The 15,762-nt window shown below is 47.8% G+C and overlaps 1 protein-coding gene across 12 annotated transcripts in view; it reads left to right on the top strand.

Annotated features, from left to right (window-relative positions):
- Positions 1-15,762, top strand: part of AKAP13 (A-kinase anchoring protein 13) — a 312,448-nt gene that overhangs the window by 159,134 nt on the left and 137,552 nt on the right. For all 12 annotated transcript variants that reach the window (XM_043489653.1, XM_043489650.1, XM_043489649.1 and 9 more), the window contains 3 exons: positions 5,871-6,069; positions 8,740-11,758; positions 15,535-15,668. In XM_043489653.1, coding sequence (XP_043345588.1) covers positions 5,871-6,069; positions 8,740-11,758; positions 15,535-15,668 — 3,352 coding nt within the window. The remainder of the gene's footprint in view (positions 1-5,870; positions 6,070-8,739; positions 11,759-15,534; positions 15,669-15,762) is intronic.

Here is a 15,762-nt window from a genome sequence, read left to right as displayed (position 1 = left end):
TTATTTTTCTTTTCAAAGCCTCATCTGAGGCTCTGGTGCCTCTTAATCCACCAGCTGAAATAACCAGAAATTCTAGTGAATTTGTGGGTGTGCTTTTCTGTCCTGCCAGACTTGATGACATAACATCTTAGTGTGTGTTTCTAAGGTAAATTTTAGATACCCTGGCATATCCTTCTTCACGGCAGAAATACAAGGCCGAGGGCCAGGCGACTGACTCAGTGCTGCAGAAGCCCACCTGCCAGCACAGGAGACGAAGGAGACTCGGGTTTGATCCCTGGATCAGGAAGGTCCCCCTGGAGAAGGAAACCCACTTCAGTATTCATGCTGGAAAATGCTATGGCCAGAGGACTGTGTTGGGCTATAGTCCATGGGTTTGCAGAGAGACACAGACACACATGCATACACACCCCCACCCACCCACCCCTCTCTCCGTGGCCGAAATGTCAGTGCAAGCCAAGGATCAAGTAGACATAGAGAGAGCTTCTAATCAGGAGAACGGGGAGAGGTTACTCTAGGAACCAGGAAAGTGAACGTAAACTGGGAAGGGTGGTTGTACATAAAGAAAGCCTGTCCTTCAGGAACTGAGTGTGTGAGGAGGGATCCTCCAGCCCGCCTCGGCGGGAAAGGTGGCCTTTCCCGCTCGCTCTCGGCCCCATCACAAGGGCAGCCCCATTTCTGCATATGTTTTTGTTTGAAACTCTTCGACTACATAAAAGTGGGAAGACTAGTGTCTCGGGTGACTTTTATTGCAATTTATCTCAAGCCTCCGAGCTGGCCTTTTTCAGGTGTATCTTCTGCCCATGTGTTGAAGACTAGGGGCTCACAGGCCAGTGTCCATGTGAAGGTAACCAGATGACGTTGGGACCGTTTGTTTACTTGAACTGATTGTACCACCCCTGCCAGTATTTAGAGCGACAGTTGACTGTGTTTGTACTCTGTTATCTCTGTTAAGAATATATATTTTTCTAGCTTGTGTCATAATTAACTCAAAACCATTATTTTCCTCCTTAGTAATACATAAAAATGATGTTATTATTACAAGTAACAGCATTGTAATGTCAATGAAATATATTTTGTGCATAATATGCCACACAGGGGTAAAACCCCCATGAGATTCTTTCTGCTTTTTGTTTCCACGGAGGTGGCAGTAACAGCAGTAAGCCACATTGTGGTCACCAGACAGGAATCCCGTGTTTGACCTTAGAATAGTGTTTGTTTATCCTTGAGAAAGGTATCATGCTTATCCTGGTAGCCCTGGCGTCTAGCAGAGTGCCTGCCATTTAGTAGAAGCCCAAGTTCAGGAAGTTGACATGTGTTCAACTAAGGTGTGAGAAGAGGAAGAAAAAGCCAGAGAAAACAGTAGATGAATAGGAGGGTTCTTAAGGGCATCAAGTGAGAAAAAGTTTTTCAAAGAAGAATCAGATCACCGTTTTTAGATTCTATGAAACTCAAACTCAGTGGGGGAAAAAGCCACTGGACTTGGGGGTTTATTTTGTCAATGGAAACCCATGACAGGGAAGTCTTAGCAGCCGCAGGAGAGGCACTGGTCTCTAATAAGTCATGCCAGGCTTTTTTGCAACCCCGTAGACTGTTAGCCCACCAGGCTCCTCTGCCCATGGAATTTTCCAGGCAGGAATATTGGAGTGGGTTGCCACTTCTCCTCCACTGGATCTTCCCCACTCAGGGATCGAACCAGCATCTTCTGCACTTGGCAGGTGGATTTGTTACCACTGTGCCTCCAGGCAAGCAGCCAAGGGAGAGCATAGGCTCCAGATGACAAAGCCTTTAGTTGTTTAAACAGCCAGTGGGGAGGCAGAAGGGAAGGCATAGGGGGGCATTGTATGCAGATTAGGAGGTTACAGCAGGGATTTCTCAACGCCAGCGCTACTGATGGTTTGGGGCCTGATGACTCTCTGTTGTACAGTAGGGTGCCGTCCAGTGCCTTGGAGGACAGCCACCCCGCCCCCACATGTGACAATGAAAAATGCCTGCAGACATTGTCAGGTGTCCCCTGGGGGCTGGTCTGCAGGGTTGAGTCAAGATTGCTGCTGGCGCCCACACACTTTTCCCCTTCTTTGCCCTGTCGTCTGCTGGGGTGTTCATGGTCCTTGTAGGCAGATGGGGAAGGAACTGCTCCAGAAACAGGTGGGAAGCTACAGGCATCCAGGGCTGATGACTGAATTGGTTACCTGAGGGCGGTTGATAGGGGAACAGGGCAAACCCACTGTTCAGAGAGGTGCCCTGAAGTTAGAGGAGCCAGGCAGACGTGTTTAATGGTGGGCAAAGGTGGACTTAATTCATGTTGGTTCATGGCCTCGAACTTCTCTCTCTGAAGAAAGAAAACATCACCTGAGGATGAAGTGGATGAGGTTAATGTTGGGTCTTTGAGGGAATTAGAGAACGTTTTGGTAACCTCTGTGGGGACGGATTAACACACATGAGTAAAAAGCGGTCCGGAGCAGCAGCGAGGCCAGGCTGAATAGGGACTTAAAAAAATTATTTAAGACAATTAAAATCCTAGAGAAGAGGGCTTCCCTGGTGGCTCATTGGATAAGAATCCAAATGCCAGGGCAGGAGGCGCAAGTTCAGTTCCTGGCCTGGGAAGATCCCACAGGCCACAGAGCAACTGAGCCCGCGTGCCACAGCTGCTGAGCCGGTGCCGTGGAGCCCGGGGGCCCTAACTACCGAAGTCCTTTTTGCGCCCGGAGCCCGGGCTCTGCAACAGGAGACGCCACCACCGTGAGAAACCTGTGCACCGCAACTACAGGAAGCCCATGCAAAGGCAACAAAGACCCAGCGCAGCCAAAAATAAAAAAGAAAGAAAAAGTAAAACAAAAATCCCCAAGAAATAAACCTATAACCCAACCACTGTAACACTATTTTAATTTGTGCACTTTACTGTTTATACTTAGTGCTTTTTGCCTTTTTCATTTTGCTGGATATAGATTTTAGCGTTACTGAACTGTTATTTCAGTTATATTTAATGGCTACAGAATAGTCTGCAGGGAGTGGCTCAGTGGTACAAAGAATCCACCTGCAAATGCAGGAGACGCGGGTTTGATCCCTGGGTTGGGAAGATCCCCTGGAGTAGGAAATGGCTACCCAAGTATTCTTGCCTGGAAAATTCCGTGGACAGAGGAGCCCAGTGGGCTGAGTCTGTGGGGTTGCAAAGAGTTGGATGCAACTGAATGACTTTCACTTGTAAGACTTTGCAGGAAGGTAATACTCTGTAGATCTGTTCCTTAATTAGTCAGATAGCCCTCTAGTTACTGACTTGCTTAGGTTGTATCCAGTTCTTGTAACAATTGTCCTTAATGTTGTAGCACACCTTCATGGAGCCTGGCCAGGTTTTATTTGTGGATCCAGTAAAAGCTTCAGTGCTGAGTGCAGAGCAGAAAGTGTGTTGGCCTCAGTGTCACTTCACTGAGGTTTCCCTGACCCACCACATTTAAAACTGCAAACCTCATCTCTGCTTCATTTTTTCCATCACCCCTGCTGTCTCCAGAACACTGGGTATTTTATCTTGATTGCTGTTATCTCCCTTGCTAAGTCCACAGACTCCCACAGGACAAGAATTTGGGGTCGGTTTGCAGGCACAAAGAATACTGGCACGTAAATACTTGCTGGGTGGTGGGCTTACCCAGACGTACAGGTCAGGTGGGTTTGAACAGTGTCCATGGCAGCGTATATTCATGGAAGCCAGCGGGAGGATAATTGCACTAACTAGTACTTGGTTTCCAGGTGGGAAGCAACAGCACTCCATGTGGCTGATGAATTGGGAGATTGTAGGGTTAGCGCTTGTGGCGGCAGGCGCGCATTCCTCTGGCAGGAGAGCATGGGAGAGGTAGGAGGTAAGGAGATTGTGGTTCCAGCAGGGAATTTCCCAAGGTTTCCATACTACAAAAGAAGTAGTTTGAGAATTAATAGTGACATGGTTGGTAGAAAATGCCATTTTGCCAGGAATGGACTGTATCACTGTTTAATTGCCTCTGCCTTGGCCAGCAGCCCCCTCTTGCTTGCTGTGTATTTGATTCACACCGTATGGTACTATATAAGTTAAGTTGTGTTATCAAAGGGTTTTTTTTCCTGGTCAGAGCAGGGTTGTATGTGGTAATCTGAGTAAGGAGATAGGCCAGTCATGTCTGAACTAAGCAGAGCTAGTGACAGTTTCACCTCAGCCCAGGTGGCACCGTGGTAAGGAACCTGCCTGCCAGTGCAGGAGACGTAAGAGACACAGGTTTGACCCCTGGATTGGGCAGGTTCCCCTGGAGGAGGGCATGGCCACCCACCTCAGTATTATGACCTGGAAGATTGCACGGACAGAGGAGCCTTGCGGGCTACAGTCCTTGGAGTCTCAGAGAGTTGGACACGACTCAGTGACTAACACTCTTGCTTGGTAAATCTGTGAGATATTTAGCATGGCATATTTTAAGCAACTGCTGGGAGTCTTGCTTGAGTATGGAAATTGTAATAGTTTTCTTCTGGGACAGCCTTAATTGTCACCTTCAGCCAGTATGTGGCTCTCCAGTTTGCCATAGATTTTTCTACTATAACATAGTTTTAGTTTTCAAAGTCCATGTATTCCCTGGTGAGTTGTTAAGGATAGACAGGTGTGATTTAGTGGATGAAACACTGGGTTGAGAGTTGAAGTATTGTTTCCCTCTTATATTTGTCAGTAGATGACGTGTGTTATGTCTGAATTCTTTCGTTTCTTCCCTTTTAAAACGTGATAGTGATCCCCAACACCACTTTCTGCCTTCTTCCAGAATCTCAGGGACACTTTGTCAACATGCTGGTTTATTGGAACCATGTAAAGAGATTTCATGTTTTGAGGTCTGTCTCAGAAATGCTTTTTTTCTTACCTATGCCTTTTTCTACTTTATTTGAATGTGAGGTGTATCTGCAATGATGTGAGTTGAGCTGAGTTGGTCATCTTTTAAATTTAAAAAGTTATAATTTAAGGTATTGGGACCAAGCGCTTGATTCAAACTAGGATTTTATAATTACATTGACAAGTATAGTATGATAAGACATTATAGTATTTTTCTCTATATAGTTTTGACTTTGAGAATTTTGAGGATACACCCCCACTTGTTTTTAACAAAAATTGGACTGACCTTGCATAGATTGGAGTGATTAATTTCTTCCCTTCTCAGTAAAATTGGCTGCAATAAGCATATGCTGTAACCCATTTTAAGACAAACGCTTTGGAAAACTTGCTTTTTTTCTTTTTTCTTTTTTTGGAAACCAGAGCAAAAGCATTCTCCTTACATCTCCTCATTGTTTGTGAGCATAATATTAACTCTCTTAGGATCCCAGTCTTCTCTTTATCTTGATCAAAGAACATCCTTAGGAAGGAATCCTGCAGTTTCCATTTAGCCCATTTGTGACCTCTTGTGAAGTTACATGTCCAAGTTACCTGGGAACTGTGCAAACCAACTTCCTGGAGCAGAGACTCAAAGAGCAGTGAGGTTAGAAATTTTACATAAGAGTTAGAGAATTTAACCTATGCCTGAGAGGCTGACTATATATGTATATTATATTACTATGTTTTTATATATTAACATATATTACAGTGTATTCACATGTATTATATAGAGAATATACATATGTATTGGAATTTGCCACGTGGTGCTAATAGTGAAGAACCTGCCTGCCAGTGCAGGAGACCTAAGAGATGCGAGTTCAATCCCTGGGTCAAGAAGATCCCCTGGAGAAGAAAAGGGCAACCCACTCCAGTGTTCTTGCCTGGCGAATCCCATGGACAGAGGAGCCTGGCAGGCTGCAGTCCACGGGGTTGCAAAGACTCAGACGCCACTGAGCACACACATGCATTACGTGTACCTTAACCAGCGTTCGCTTCTTTCCAGGGAGGATGCTGGAGAACCAGACTCCTGGAGCAGTTTGTCCTATGAAATCCCTTACGGAGACTGTTCTGTGAGGCATCACCGAGAGTTGGACGTCTATATGCTAACCTCCGAGTCGGAGCCACACCAGGAGCCCCCACTTCCTGGAGACAGTTGCACTGGACATATTTTTAAACTTATGAACATTCAACAGCAGCTAATGGTAAGGAAGAAAATTTCCATTTTCAGTCTTTCGTACCCTCACCCCTTCCCCTAGTGAGCTTTGCCATAATTAGAACATAGCCGTGCTTCCCTCAGAGATTGTGAAACCTGTAGAGCGGTTTTAGCTGTGTTCGATGTCAGCACTTATAGAGATAGAGCTTAGCACTGGGGTAGTAATAAGAGGAGACTGGGAAAATTCTTCATTGGTTTTTGCCAGGCCTTTAAAATAATGAAAGATACACGTATACATTGCTGACAGAGAACTATGCAACAACTAGAGCTAAAATTTTCTGGCTTAAAAGGAAATTTGTTTAACACTATAAATTTGTTGGTTTAACTTTATAAAACAAAATGAGCTAAACTGTTTCTGAGATTGTTGCTAAAGAACAGGAACCAAATTTACTAAGAAACAGTCTTTCCTCAACTCTTTCAATGAGTGATGACCATGTTGCTATATTTAAATTGATAGTTGTGCGGTAAAAAGATCACTAGAAAAAAAATAAAGATTTTTATAATCCACTCAAGCCTGCAAGATAAAGTTGTTGCCAGACATAAAAACATTACAGACTCCCTGGTGGCATTTATTATGGATAATATACACGTCATGTGGATACATCTCTCTTGGCCGTAACATCTAAAAGGCTAAGTTTAGATAATTTTTCCACCCATTTTATTTCAGAGTTGATTTGATTTGGAAAACTCTTGGCAGTAATTTCATTTAAGGTCATCTGGGGTCAGCTCACTGCCAGAGTCTTCCCTGGGAGCAGACCTTATTTCAGAGACCGGCGGGCCAGAACACTTCATAGCAGGGCTGTAGACGCAGTCGCCTCTGCCTCTCCGGGTTGTGTTTATTCCAAACTAGGTGTCATTTTATTTTCCTCTGGAGATGGCTGAAAAGTCAGGTTTTCTTTAGACCTCTTCTTACTGGGTGAATGGTAGTCCATTCAGAAACAGCAGTTTGCAGATGCCAAAGCTACCCACAAGATGTGGGAATAGTTTCCTGGAAACCATGAGAAATTAAAACTATGAGAAGGTGCATGCGTTAGGAGCATCTAACAATGAGAAGCATCTAACGATGAGAAGATGCATGTGTTAGGAGCATTTTCAAGCCATACTACTTTTTTCCTCCAAATCCCCGTTCTGTCATGTTCACCCTTTGTTAAATTCAGTGACCCGTTTTCATAATTCTTTGGAGTTGGTCACCATCTCAGGAGGAAGGAAGCAACCGATTTTGAGTTCTCTTAAAGAAGCATAGCACTGCAGAGTTCAGTGAAAATCTGTTATTCTCGTATTGTCTCATTAGAAGGACCTGAGTGAGCTTGACGTGTTTTACACTTCCACATGTGACCTTTCACATGAGACCCAGCATGCAGACAGGAGTAGGCTGGTGGTCGAGGGCTGGAGGCACAGGGGCCGAATGGGTGCAGGAGTGAGGCGGCGGCACACGGTGTGTGCACGAGATTATTGTAACAGAGAGGATGATGAGTGAAGAGTGAGCCAGGTGTTTCAAAAAACAGTTCTGCGAGTTCTCTGGTTGCTTGGTGGTCAGGATTTCAGGCTTTCTCGGCTGTGGCCCGGCTTCAGTCTGTGATCAGGAAGCTGGGAGTCCCGCAGGCTGTGCAGTGTGGCCGAAAAATAAATAAGGAAAGAAAACCATGTGATTAAAAAAAACAGTGTCATTATAAGGGTTCCTGAAACTTTGATACAGAGGTAGACCCACTCTTAATGATCAGATGTATTTTATTTCTCTCCATTTTTTCGCTAAGCTTTGTCTAACATGTGCTTGTGGTTTTTACATAATTTTAACTTTAGATTAACTGTTTCATTTTCTAAAACATTATAAATACCTTTTTCTGATTTCACTGTGGTCTTCACTGTTAACATTTGGAATATATGACAGCATAGCACCCTCCACCAGGTTATTACCGCGATCGTTCTAACCATCCCCATATAGTTGGTCACGTCTGTTTCTCAAGTTGCAAAGACCTGTTTCTGAGATGACCTATAAAATATCCTCAAAGACGGTACCACCTGAGAATAACAAAGAATTCTCTATCGCTCGTTTGATATGTTGTTTGTTTAATATTCAGTAGTAGAGGAACAGAGGAACTCTTTTCATCAGTCAAGGAAAGGATTGAATCATGCCACTCTTCTGAAATTATTATAGCCCCATAACTAAAATAGTTAACCTAGATTGAACAGAGCCTGTTTTGGAGATTGAAGGATGCTATGTAACTCCTAGGTAAGAATTCAGGGCATGGGAGCATGTGTCTGCTGCTTGTGATTGAAGAGAGTTTACCAGACTGGTCAGGATTTGTTTTCACTTATATATACGAGGCAGGATGGAAGCTGCCTCTGCCCCTCTAAAACCCCTATAAAAAGAAGGTTTTTGAGGCTCAGTTTTAATCTCCTTTCTAAAATAAGTCGATAATATAGAAAATAGCCATATTGTATTTTCTTGGCATCTTTATCTTTCTAGCAACTGCAGCTGTCAGACACAGCTCAGGCCCAAGGGTGCATCATTGGCACTTACTTAGGTTGGCTCAGCCCGTGACCTTAGAAGGGCTAGCATGCTAATGACCTCTCTCCCACAGAATTTTCGCTTACAGATGTCAGTGATGTCTTTTCTCATGGTCAATTTTTTTTAAAAACATCTTCTATTTCCTCCTAGAAAACAAACCTCAAGCAGATGGACAGTCTCACACCCTCAGCGGTGACAGCACAGGACCCTTCAGGTGCCCCCCATGACCAGGATGCAGATGGTCACTTTCTTCCCTGCGCGTCCGAGCCCACAGCCAGCCTGCAGCTTGCCTCTCCTGGAGCTGCCGAGAGCTGTCAGCGCTGCCGGGGGAGCACCGTGGGGCAGACTGAGGGCTCCTGCGATTTGCCAGGTGTGGCCACGGAGGAGGACACAGACCCTTCCTGCAGGACGAGGAGCACGGGCGTGGCGAGAACAGGATGTGAGGTGGGGCCAGCACCTGCCACAGACCCTGGAGCGGCGTCTGCTCCCGACAGCTGCGTTCAGAGCCTGCCTGATGGCAGAGGAGAGGGCCCGGAAGGCCTTCCGTCCTGTGGAGTCAGAGACGACGAAACTACGTTTTTGGCAGGGGCCACCGACCTGGCGTCCCCAGGCAGCGTCCTGCAGGGGGGCGTGGCCCAGGTCTGCTCTGGAGGCAAGCTGGTGGTCGCTTCGCCAGCAGGTGCCAGCGCCCCCGAGGCTGCAGGAGAAGGGGAACATGGTCTCATGCACCCTGATGCCGCCATCAGGGGGAACATGCTTGAAGTGGAAGAGAGTATGAAGAAACGATTTGAGGACTCCAGTATCAGCACGGCTGGAGCCTCTGACGGAAAAGCCGCAGACGAGCCTGTGGATGGAGCCAGCCTTCCAGACAGTGTCTTGGCTGCCAGTCCCCTGGATGCTAACAAACCTGCAGAATCGATACTTGCCATTAGTAATGGCAAAGCTGTCATTGACCAAACTGCAGAAACCGAAACTTCTAAAAGCTGTGAAGAGAGTGCTCACACTCCAGGAGCCCAGAATCTTCAGTTAGTTCCAGCTGCTGCAGGTGACGAGGTTTCAGAAGGGCTCCAACCCAACACTCCCTTGGCCAGCGTGTGTGCGCCAGGGTCGCCCTCTGATTTAACCTTGCCCGGGCCGCACAAAGATATGACGCCTAACCCGAAATCAGAAGTGGAGTCATCTGGTGGTCACAGCCAAAACAGCGAGTCACCCATCTGCTCCGCAGCTGGGGGTGATAAACTTTGCACAGCCCCTGAGTGTCAGCCAAGCAGAGGGACGTCTAGTGGTGTGTCGCCTGCAGAACACCGTGACGACACAGCCCCCCAGGCTGAGAGCACGACCCCAGGACGGCTCGGCACACGGCCCCTGCCCACTGCCCGCTGCCCGAGCGGCCCACAGGCCAGCTCCACCCAGATCACCCCGGACACCCCAGAACGTGTGGAGGCTTCTCTCCAAGTTTCAGATAAAGAAAGCCAAGGAGAAGCTCTGAAAGTGGAGACATCGTCAGCAGATCCAGCTGAGGTGGTTCCACACCCGCAGGCCGCTCCCCCCAAGGCTGAGAAAGAAGGGGCGTCAGGCCCGGCTGTGACACCAGGCGGGACTCTCTCCCTGGCAGGCAGTCCCGGCAGTGAATCAGTAACCAAAGATGACGCACTCTCGCTCGTCCCCTCCCAGAGTGAAAAGGGAAGAGCAGCCCTCCAACCACACACAGATGGTGGAGATGGGCCTGACGGAGACGCAAGACGTCCAGAGGAGCAGCCTCCAGAAGGCGGCGCGGCGGCCCTGGGCCCACCCCCCGCGGCCCTAGACTCGCCGCCCGGCATGGGGAACGCCGGCCCCGGAGGACTCGCTGGGGAGCAGGAGCGCCCCTCCCTCTCAGCGGCCCCCGAAGCCCCGGCCGTCGAGGGGACCACTGCCTCTGCCCTGCTTCCTGGGGGTCAGGCCGCTGCGACTGAAGGAGGAAAAACTCAGGTGGTTCCTGAGGGCCCAGGAGGCGAGGGTAAAGCCAGGACCTGTCCCGCCACTGGGGACGGCCCTCTCTGCTCAGGAGCATCGCGGGGAGAGTGCAGACCACCGCCTCCTGCGCCAGAGGCCCCGGGGGTCCCTGAAGAGCCCGGCGCAGTGGCCTGTGCAGAGGACAGAGCGCCGCAGCCCGGCAGCTCCCCGGGCACACCCTTGGCCCGTCTTCATGCAAAAACTAAACCCAACAAGGAAGTGGCCCCAGCAGCCTCCCGGCCGACGGGAGGTGGGGCCACACAGAGCCTGGTGCCACCAGGAGCCGGTCTGGCTGCTGACTCCAGCCAGGACGCCCCAGGTGCAGAGCCGAGCAGCTCAGCGCCGGCGCCAGATCTGTTAGCAGGTGGGCCCAAGGCGCCGAACTGCAGTCCAGCTTCTTCAGTTCCAGATGTTGAGGTGGAAAACACCCCATCTCCGGGGAAGAGCGCCGGCTGTGAGGTGAGTGGAGATGCAGTGCTGGACGGTGCCCGGGTTCATGGTCTACAAGAAGCCCTCGGGGCTGGGACAAAGGATATATCTCACAACGCCCCAGACACCTTGTCCTGCCAAGAGGAGAATATGATCCTGGGTTTGCCCGGAGCTTCACCAGCCACAGGTGTGACTAACCCCCAGGGCACCGCGCCCCCAGAGCTGGTGGCGCCTCCGGGTGGGGAGAAGAAGCTGGAGGGAGCAGACTGTGGCTCCATTGGCCCGCAGGAGGCCCAGGGCGACAGTAAGACGCATCACGACCCGCTGCAGCCTGTAGGTGGAGAGCGCCCCCCAGAGATGGGGCCCTCGGGTGAGGCAAGGGGTGCCCCCGCTCTGCCCTGTACCGTCTCCACCAAAGCCCTGCATCGGCCCGAGGGTGCCGACTCCATCGAGGAGGCTGCCAGCCGCATCGTGGATTCTGTCATAGAGCAAGTCAAGGCCTCCGGAGCGCTGATGACAGGGGGGGCCCTCGGGCACAGGTCACCGCCCAGGCCTCCCGAGGCGGGCCCAGGGACAGAGCCCACAGCACGTGCTTCCGCCGGGGAGACGAGCGCCCTGCAGCCTGCGGAGACCCCGCCGGTGGGCAGTGGTGGCGGAGAAGCCTCTGGGAGCCTTGAGCAGTGCTTTGCTGGAAGCGAGGAGCCAGAGATGGTTCTGCCTGTCCAAGGACCTGCACCAGAGACAGGTAAGCCACACAGAGTACAAAGCAACCGTCTGAGGGATAGATTCCCTTCAGAGTCTCTGGGATGTGCTGGTAAAAACACAAGTGTCGCTGCTGTTCAGAGGCCGTGTGTTCACTGGGTCGGTTGCCAGGCTACCAGTCAACACCATCCGGAGAGACACGTCATGTCAGACTGGAACAGATTTTGCTTCCTGTATTCCAGAGCCCCGGCTTGATAGCTCAGAACCTATAAATGCTCTCTCTCCCACTGGAGCAGCTGCAACTTTCCTAACCTGGAAAACAGTACTGAGATCCCAGGTGCTCCAAAATGATAAAGGGATGGAGCAGATGTTTTGAGTCACGTGTCTTAGTCCTTTTTCTCGAGAACCGTGACACACAGTGCCAACAAGGTCTGTTTTATTTCTAAACCTGAAACTCCCTTTCTTTGCCCACCAGCCTAGTCTGTGTCCTGAGCACATCTAGACTCAGGGTGGTTTCAGAACCGCTGGCAGTGTCTTTCTCAGCCGATGGCCCAGCATCCCACATGGTGGCATTAGGTCATTGGTGGAGCCTGGGGGGAAGGGAACGCCCTACTTTTCCTGCCCGAGGAGCAGGCCTCCTGTTCCATTGCCGGTGGCTCTTGGGCAGCCAGCCGTCTGGGAACTGGGGACCCCGCGCAGCGCAGGGCCTAGGATACAGGATTTCCGCCCGAGCCTGGTCTGCCGCACCACTGTCACAGGGCAGACGTTGTATCTGCTTATCTCGGTGAAGCAGCTGCAGCAAGCAGATTGCTCACACGGCAGCAGCCCGGTTCCATCTGCGGGTAACCATGTCCAGAGAGAGCAAAGAGAAGCCTCTGGTGCTCGGTGGAAAGAGACCAGCCGAATAGAACTTCTTACTGGGGGTTGAGGCTGAGGCTTAAACTGAAGTCAGACTGGGTCTTGACTCCTGACATCGTTCAAGGTCAGTTGAGCTCACACTCTGAGACCACCACCTGTTACCAGAGATAGACAGAGGATCTATCTCCATGCTTGTCCCCAGACTCTCATAGGTAAGAAGCCTGTTTTGTTTTTATCATCTGATTGTTTCTGCATTTCCTTCTAATTTTTGAAAAACTGCTTTACTGTAGTTATGTGTTAAGAGTTGCGGGGGTGGGGCAGGAAGAGAAATGAACGAACAGAAGGAAAGAAGTTGCTTTGGAAAAAGAGCCGTTTAAACACAGTGGCCATTTTTCCTGATAAAGGGTTTTTAACTGTTTATCATCTGTTTTTCCAGTTGAGGGATTTAAGAAACCCAAAGTAGTAGTTTTGGTGGCTTCAGGCTTTTTGTTTTCTTAATATCTTGGATTGTTAGCCATGAACAAATTTCTGTCACTGTCAGTCTCAGGATTTAAATAAGAAGGTCTCTAATTTTTAAAATAAGGCACAACAACAGGTCTATTTTGGGGGCCCTGGCAGGGTGACATTTTGGAAGAATGGGAGTGGCTGTAAGCCGATGCCCGGCTGTGTTCGTTTCACTTGGGTGCTGCGTCTTTGGCCACATGGGCTGGAATTATTTCTCTTTCCGGCTCAGTAGTCAGAATTTAACCCAAGTAAGTACAGACTAAGTAAGGTTTGTGTCCAGAGTACCTTATGAGAAAAGGTAGATACCAAAAAGAGTTTCAGACTTTGATTTTTAGTAGTACACAAATATATTAAGGATGCCAAGGAATTATGTTTAAGATTTTAAGGCTGTAGGAAGGGAAATGAGACAGAAATCAAGTTTTAACAGCGTCTGTGGTTTTGGAGTTGGTGGGTATGTGTGGGAGAGTTACTCCTGATGCCCCGAGGAGTCATGTGGGCTCCATGCTCACGGCCTCCAAGGACAGCGAGAAGTAACCGGTGATGAAGCAATGGGTGCTTTTTTCAGAAAATAGCCAGGACTGGGGAAAGTCCCTGGTCACGTTGCCCCAGAGAAAAAGCACCCAAGTGTGATCTCAGACCAAAAGGTATTTTCTAGGAACTTTACATTCCACTTATGAATTTAACCCTACTGCTTTGTAAGTGGGCAGACATCAGTGTAACTGCTGGTTTGGAAGGACCCACATAGCGTTGGCCTCTGTTTTTATCATATAGTGCCGTCGGCAGAGCCAAATAGAAATCAGGAAGAGCGAATCACATACCTTCAATTCGAATGAGGGGATGGGGCCTGATACATAATCAAGAGCATTGCCTGCAGTGCTTTGGAAAGTTAGTATTGTATGACGGAGCCAGGCCGGTCCTGTGGGGGCTGCCAGCACCCTGCAAGTCCCAGTAATCTCTATTTACTGCTGTGACTGGTTGCTGCTTGCCAAGATACATATTTTCAGGTGATGGATATTATCATCAGGATAGTAAGGATTTATGAGAAATCATATCTCCAAATAAATGAAATAAAAATCAACACCTGTCCCCTGACCCCCACCAAAAAAAAAAAAACTTGTCTACTCACTCAGAAATGTTTTAATCAAGGAATATTTAAGGGGATTGTTTAGTCAGATTTTTCTTTTTTAATTTTAATCACATATTATGGAAGACAGATTTTCGTTCTTTGGACAACAAAACGTTTGCCCTTTTTTTTTTTAATTGCTAGTAAAATCATGTAATTAAAAATAAAGGCAAAGAAGTATTCATTTATAGTAATGTAGCTTTCCTAAATCTAAAGTAGAGCTTTACACATGTCACAGTGTGCTTTTTTTAGATTTATTTTTAATTGGAGGATAATTGCAATATTATGTTGGTTTCTGCCATTTGAATCGACCGTGAGTATACATGTCCCCTACATCTTGAGCCTCTCTCCCACCTCCCACCCCTAGAATATAGTCTTAATATACTTAGATTATCATATAATAAGTATATACTATACTGTAAAATTTATTCTTTGGTGAAAGAAACCTCTGTGCCCTCTGTTGTAGGGAGCATTTTTCTCTGCCAGAGTAGTCGTGTCACTAAATTAATAATCATAGAAAATTTTCAAAATGAAATCGAAATAATAGTTCTATTTGTATTTGGATTATCAACATGAATTTTGACTGTTCAGCCATCAGAGTCCCCTTTAAAAAAAAGTGTCAAAGCCTAAATTTGTCTCAGGCATCATTTTATCTCTTCCTTCCTGTATTAGCTTGACCATATGGTGGTCAGGTAACAAAACCGCTCCTCTTTAGTCTGTTGAGCATGAGTCTAAAGAAAACATGAGAAATTTTTCCTTAAGAAGAGATCCTGCTGGTGTGTTTTGGTTTGGAAAGAAATAAAAGTTAAATTCTAATTTGTTCAGGATACTTTAGGTGGATGAGTGTGTGTAGTATATTTTTAAAAGACTCTTCCCAAAGGCTTTATCTCATTCTCAGCGGCTCTTTTCTTCTTGTCGTGTGCAAGTATGTCTTGCCTCTGTGATAATAAGATGGACTGAGTACTGGCTGTAGCTGTTAACTGGTTCCCTTTAAGCTTGTAAGTTTTTTGCTCCATGTGCAAGCAAGCAGCACACTCATAGAATCATCATGAAAAGTAAACAGTGAAAATGGAAGTTCAGTAGGCATTGAACAAGATCTTTCCTTAGCTACAAACCCACACAGAGGCTGGAGAAAACCATACAACCCTGTGATCAGGGCTCAGCAAAGGGCCAGAAATGACACCAGCTCCCAAACAATACTTGCTGTTTAATGCAACAAAAAAAAAAAGGGCAAAAGCAAACAAAATGCATGAAATTTGGAGCAAGTTACGTAAATAGAAAGGCCAGGGAATCAATTTTTCAAATGCACTTTGTAACCACCTTGCTCTCCCTAGAAATGCCCGACACGAAAGCTGAAGATGAAGTGGATTTTCTGAGTAATACCCGGGAGAGTTCAGTTTCTGAAGAGGCGGCTCTGGGAAACAGAACTTCTACGCCGGAGGTGAAACAAGGCCCGAAGACCCAGGCGGTGAGTCTGTCCGAACACAAAATGTGTTTAGCCTGCTCTGCGTGTCTGCTCTGTGGCGTTATCTGGGGGATTTTTTAAATTCACAGTAGGGTTT

This window comes from Cervus canadensis, chromosome 17 (genome assembly GCF_019320065.1).
Source record: "Cervus canadensis isolate Bull #8, Minnesota chromosome 17, ASM1932006v1, whole genome shotgun sequence".
Classification (NCBI taxonomy): Eukaryota; Metazoa; Chordata; class Mammalia; order Artiodactyla; family Cervidae; genus Cervus; species Cervus canadensis.
The sequence above is the reverse complement of the archived record's forward strand: the minus strand, read 5'-3'. Positions and strand labels throughout refer to the sequence as shown.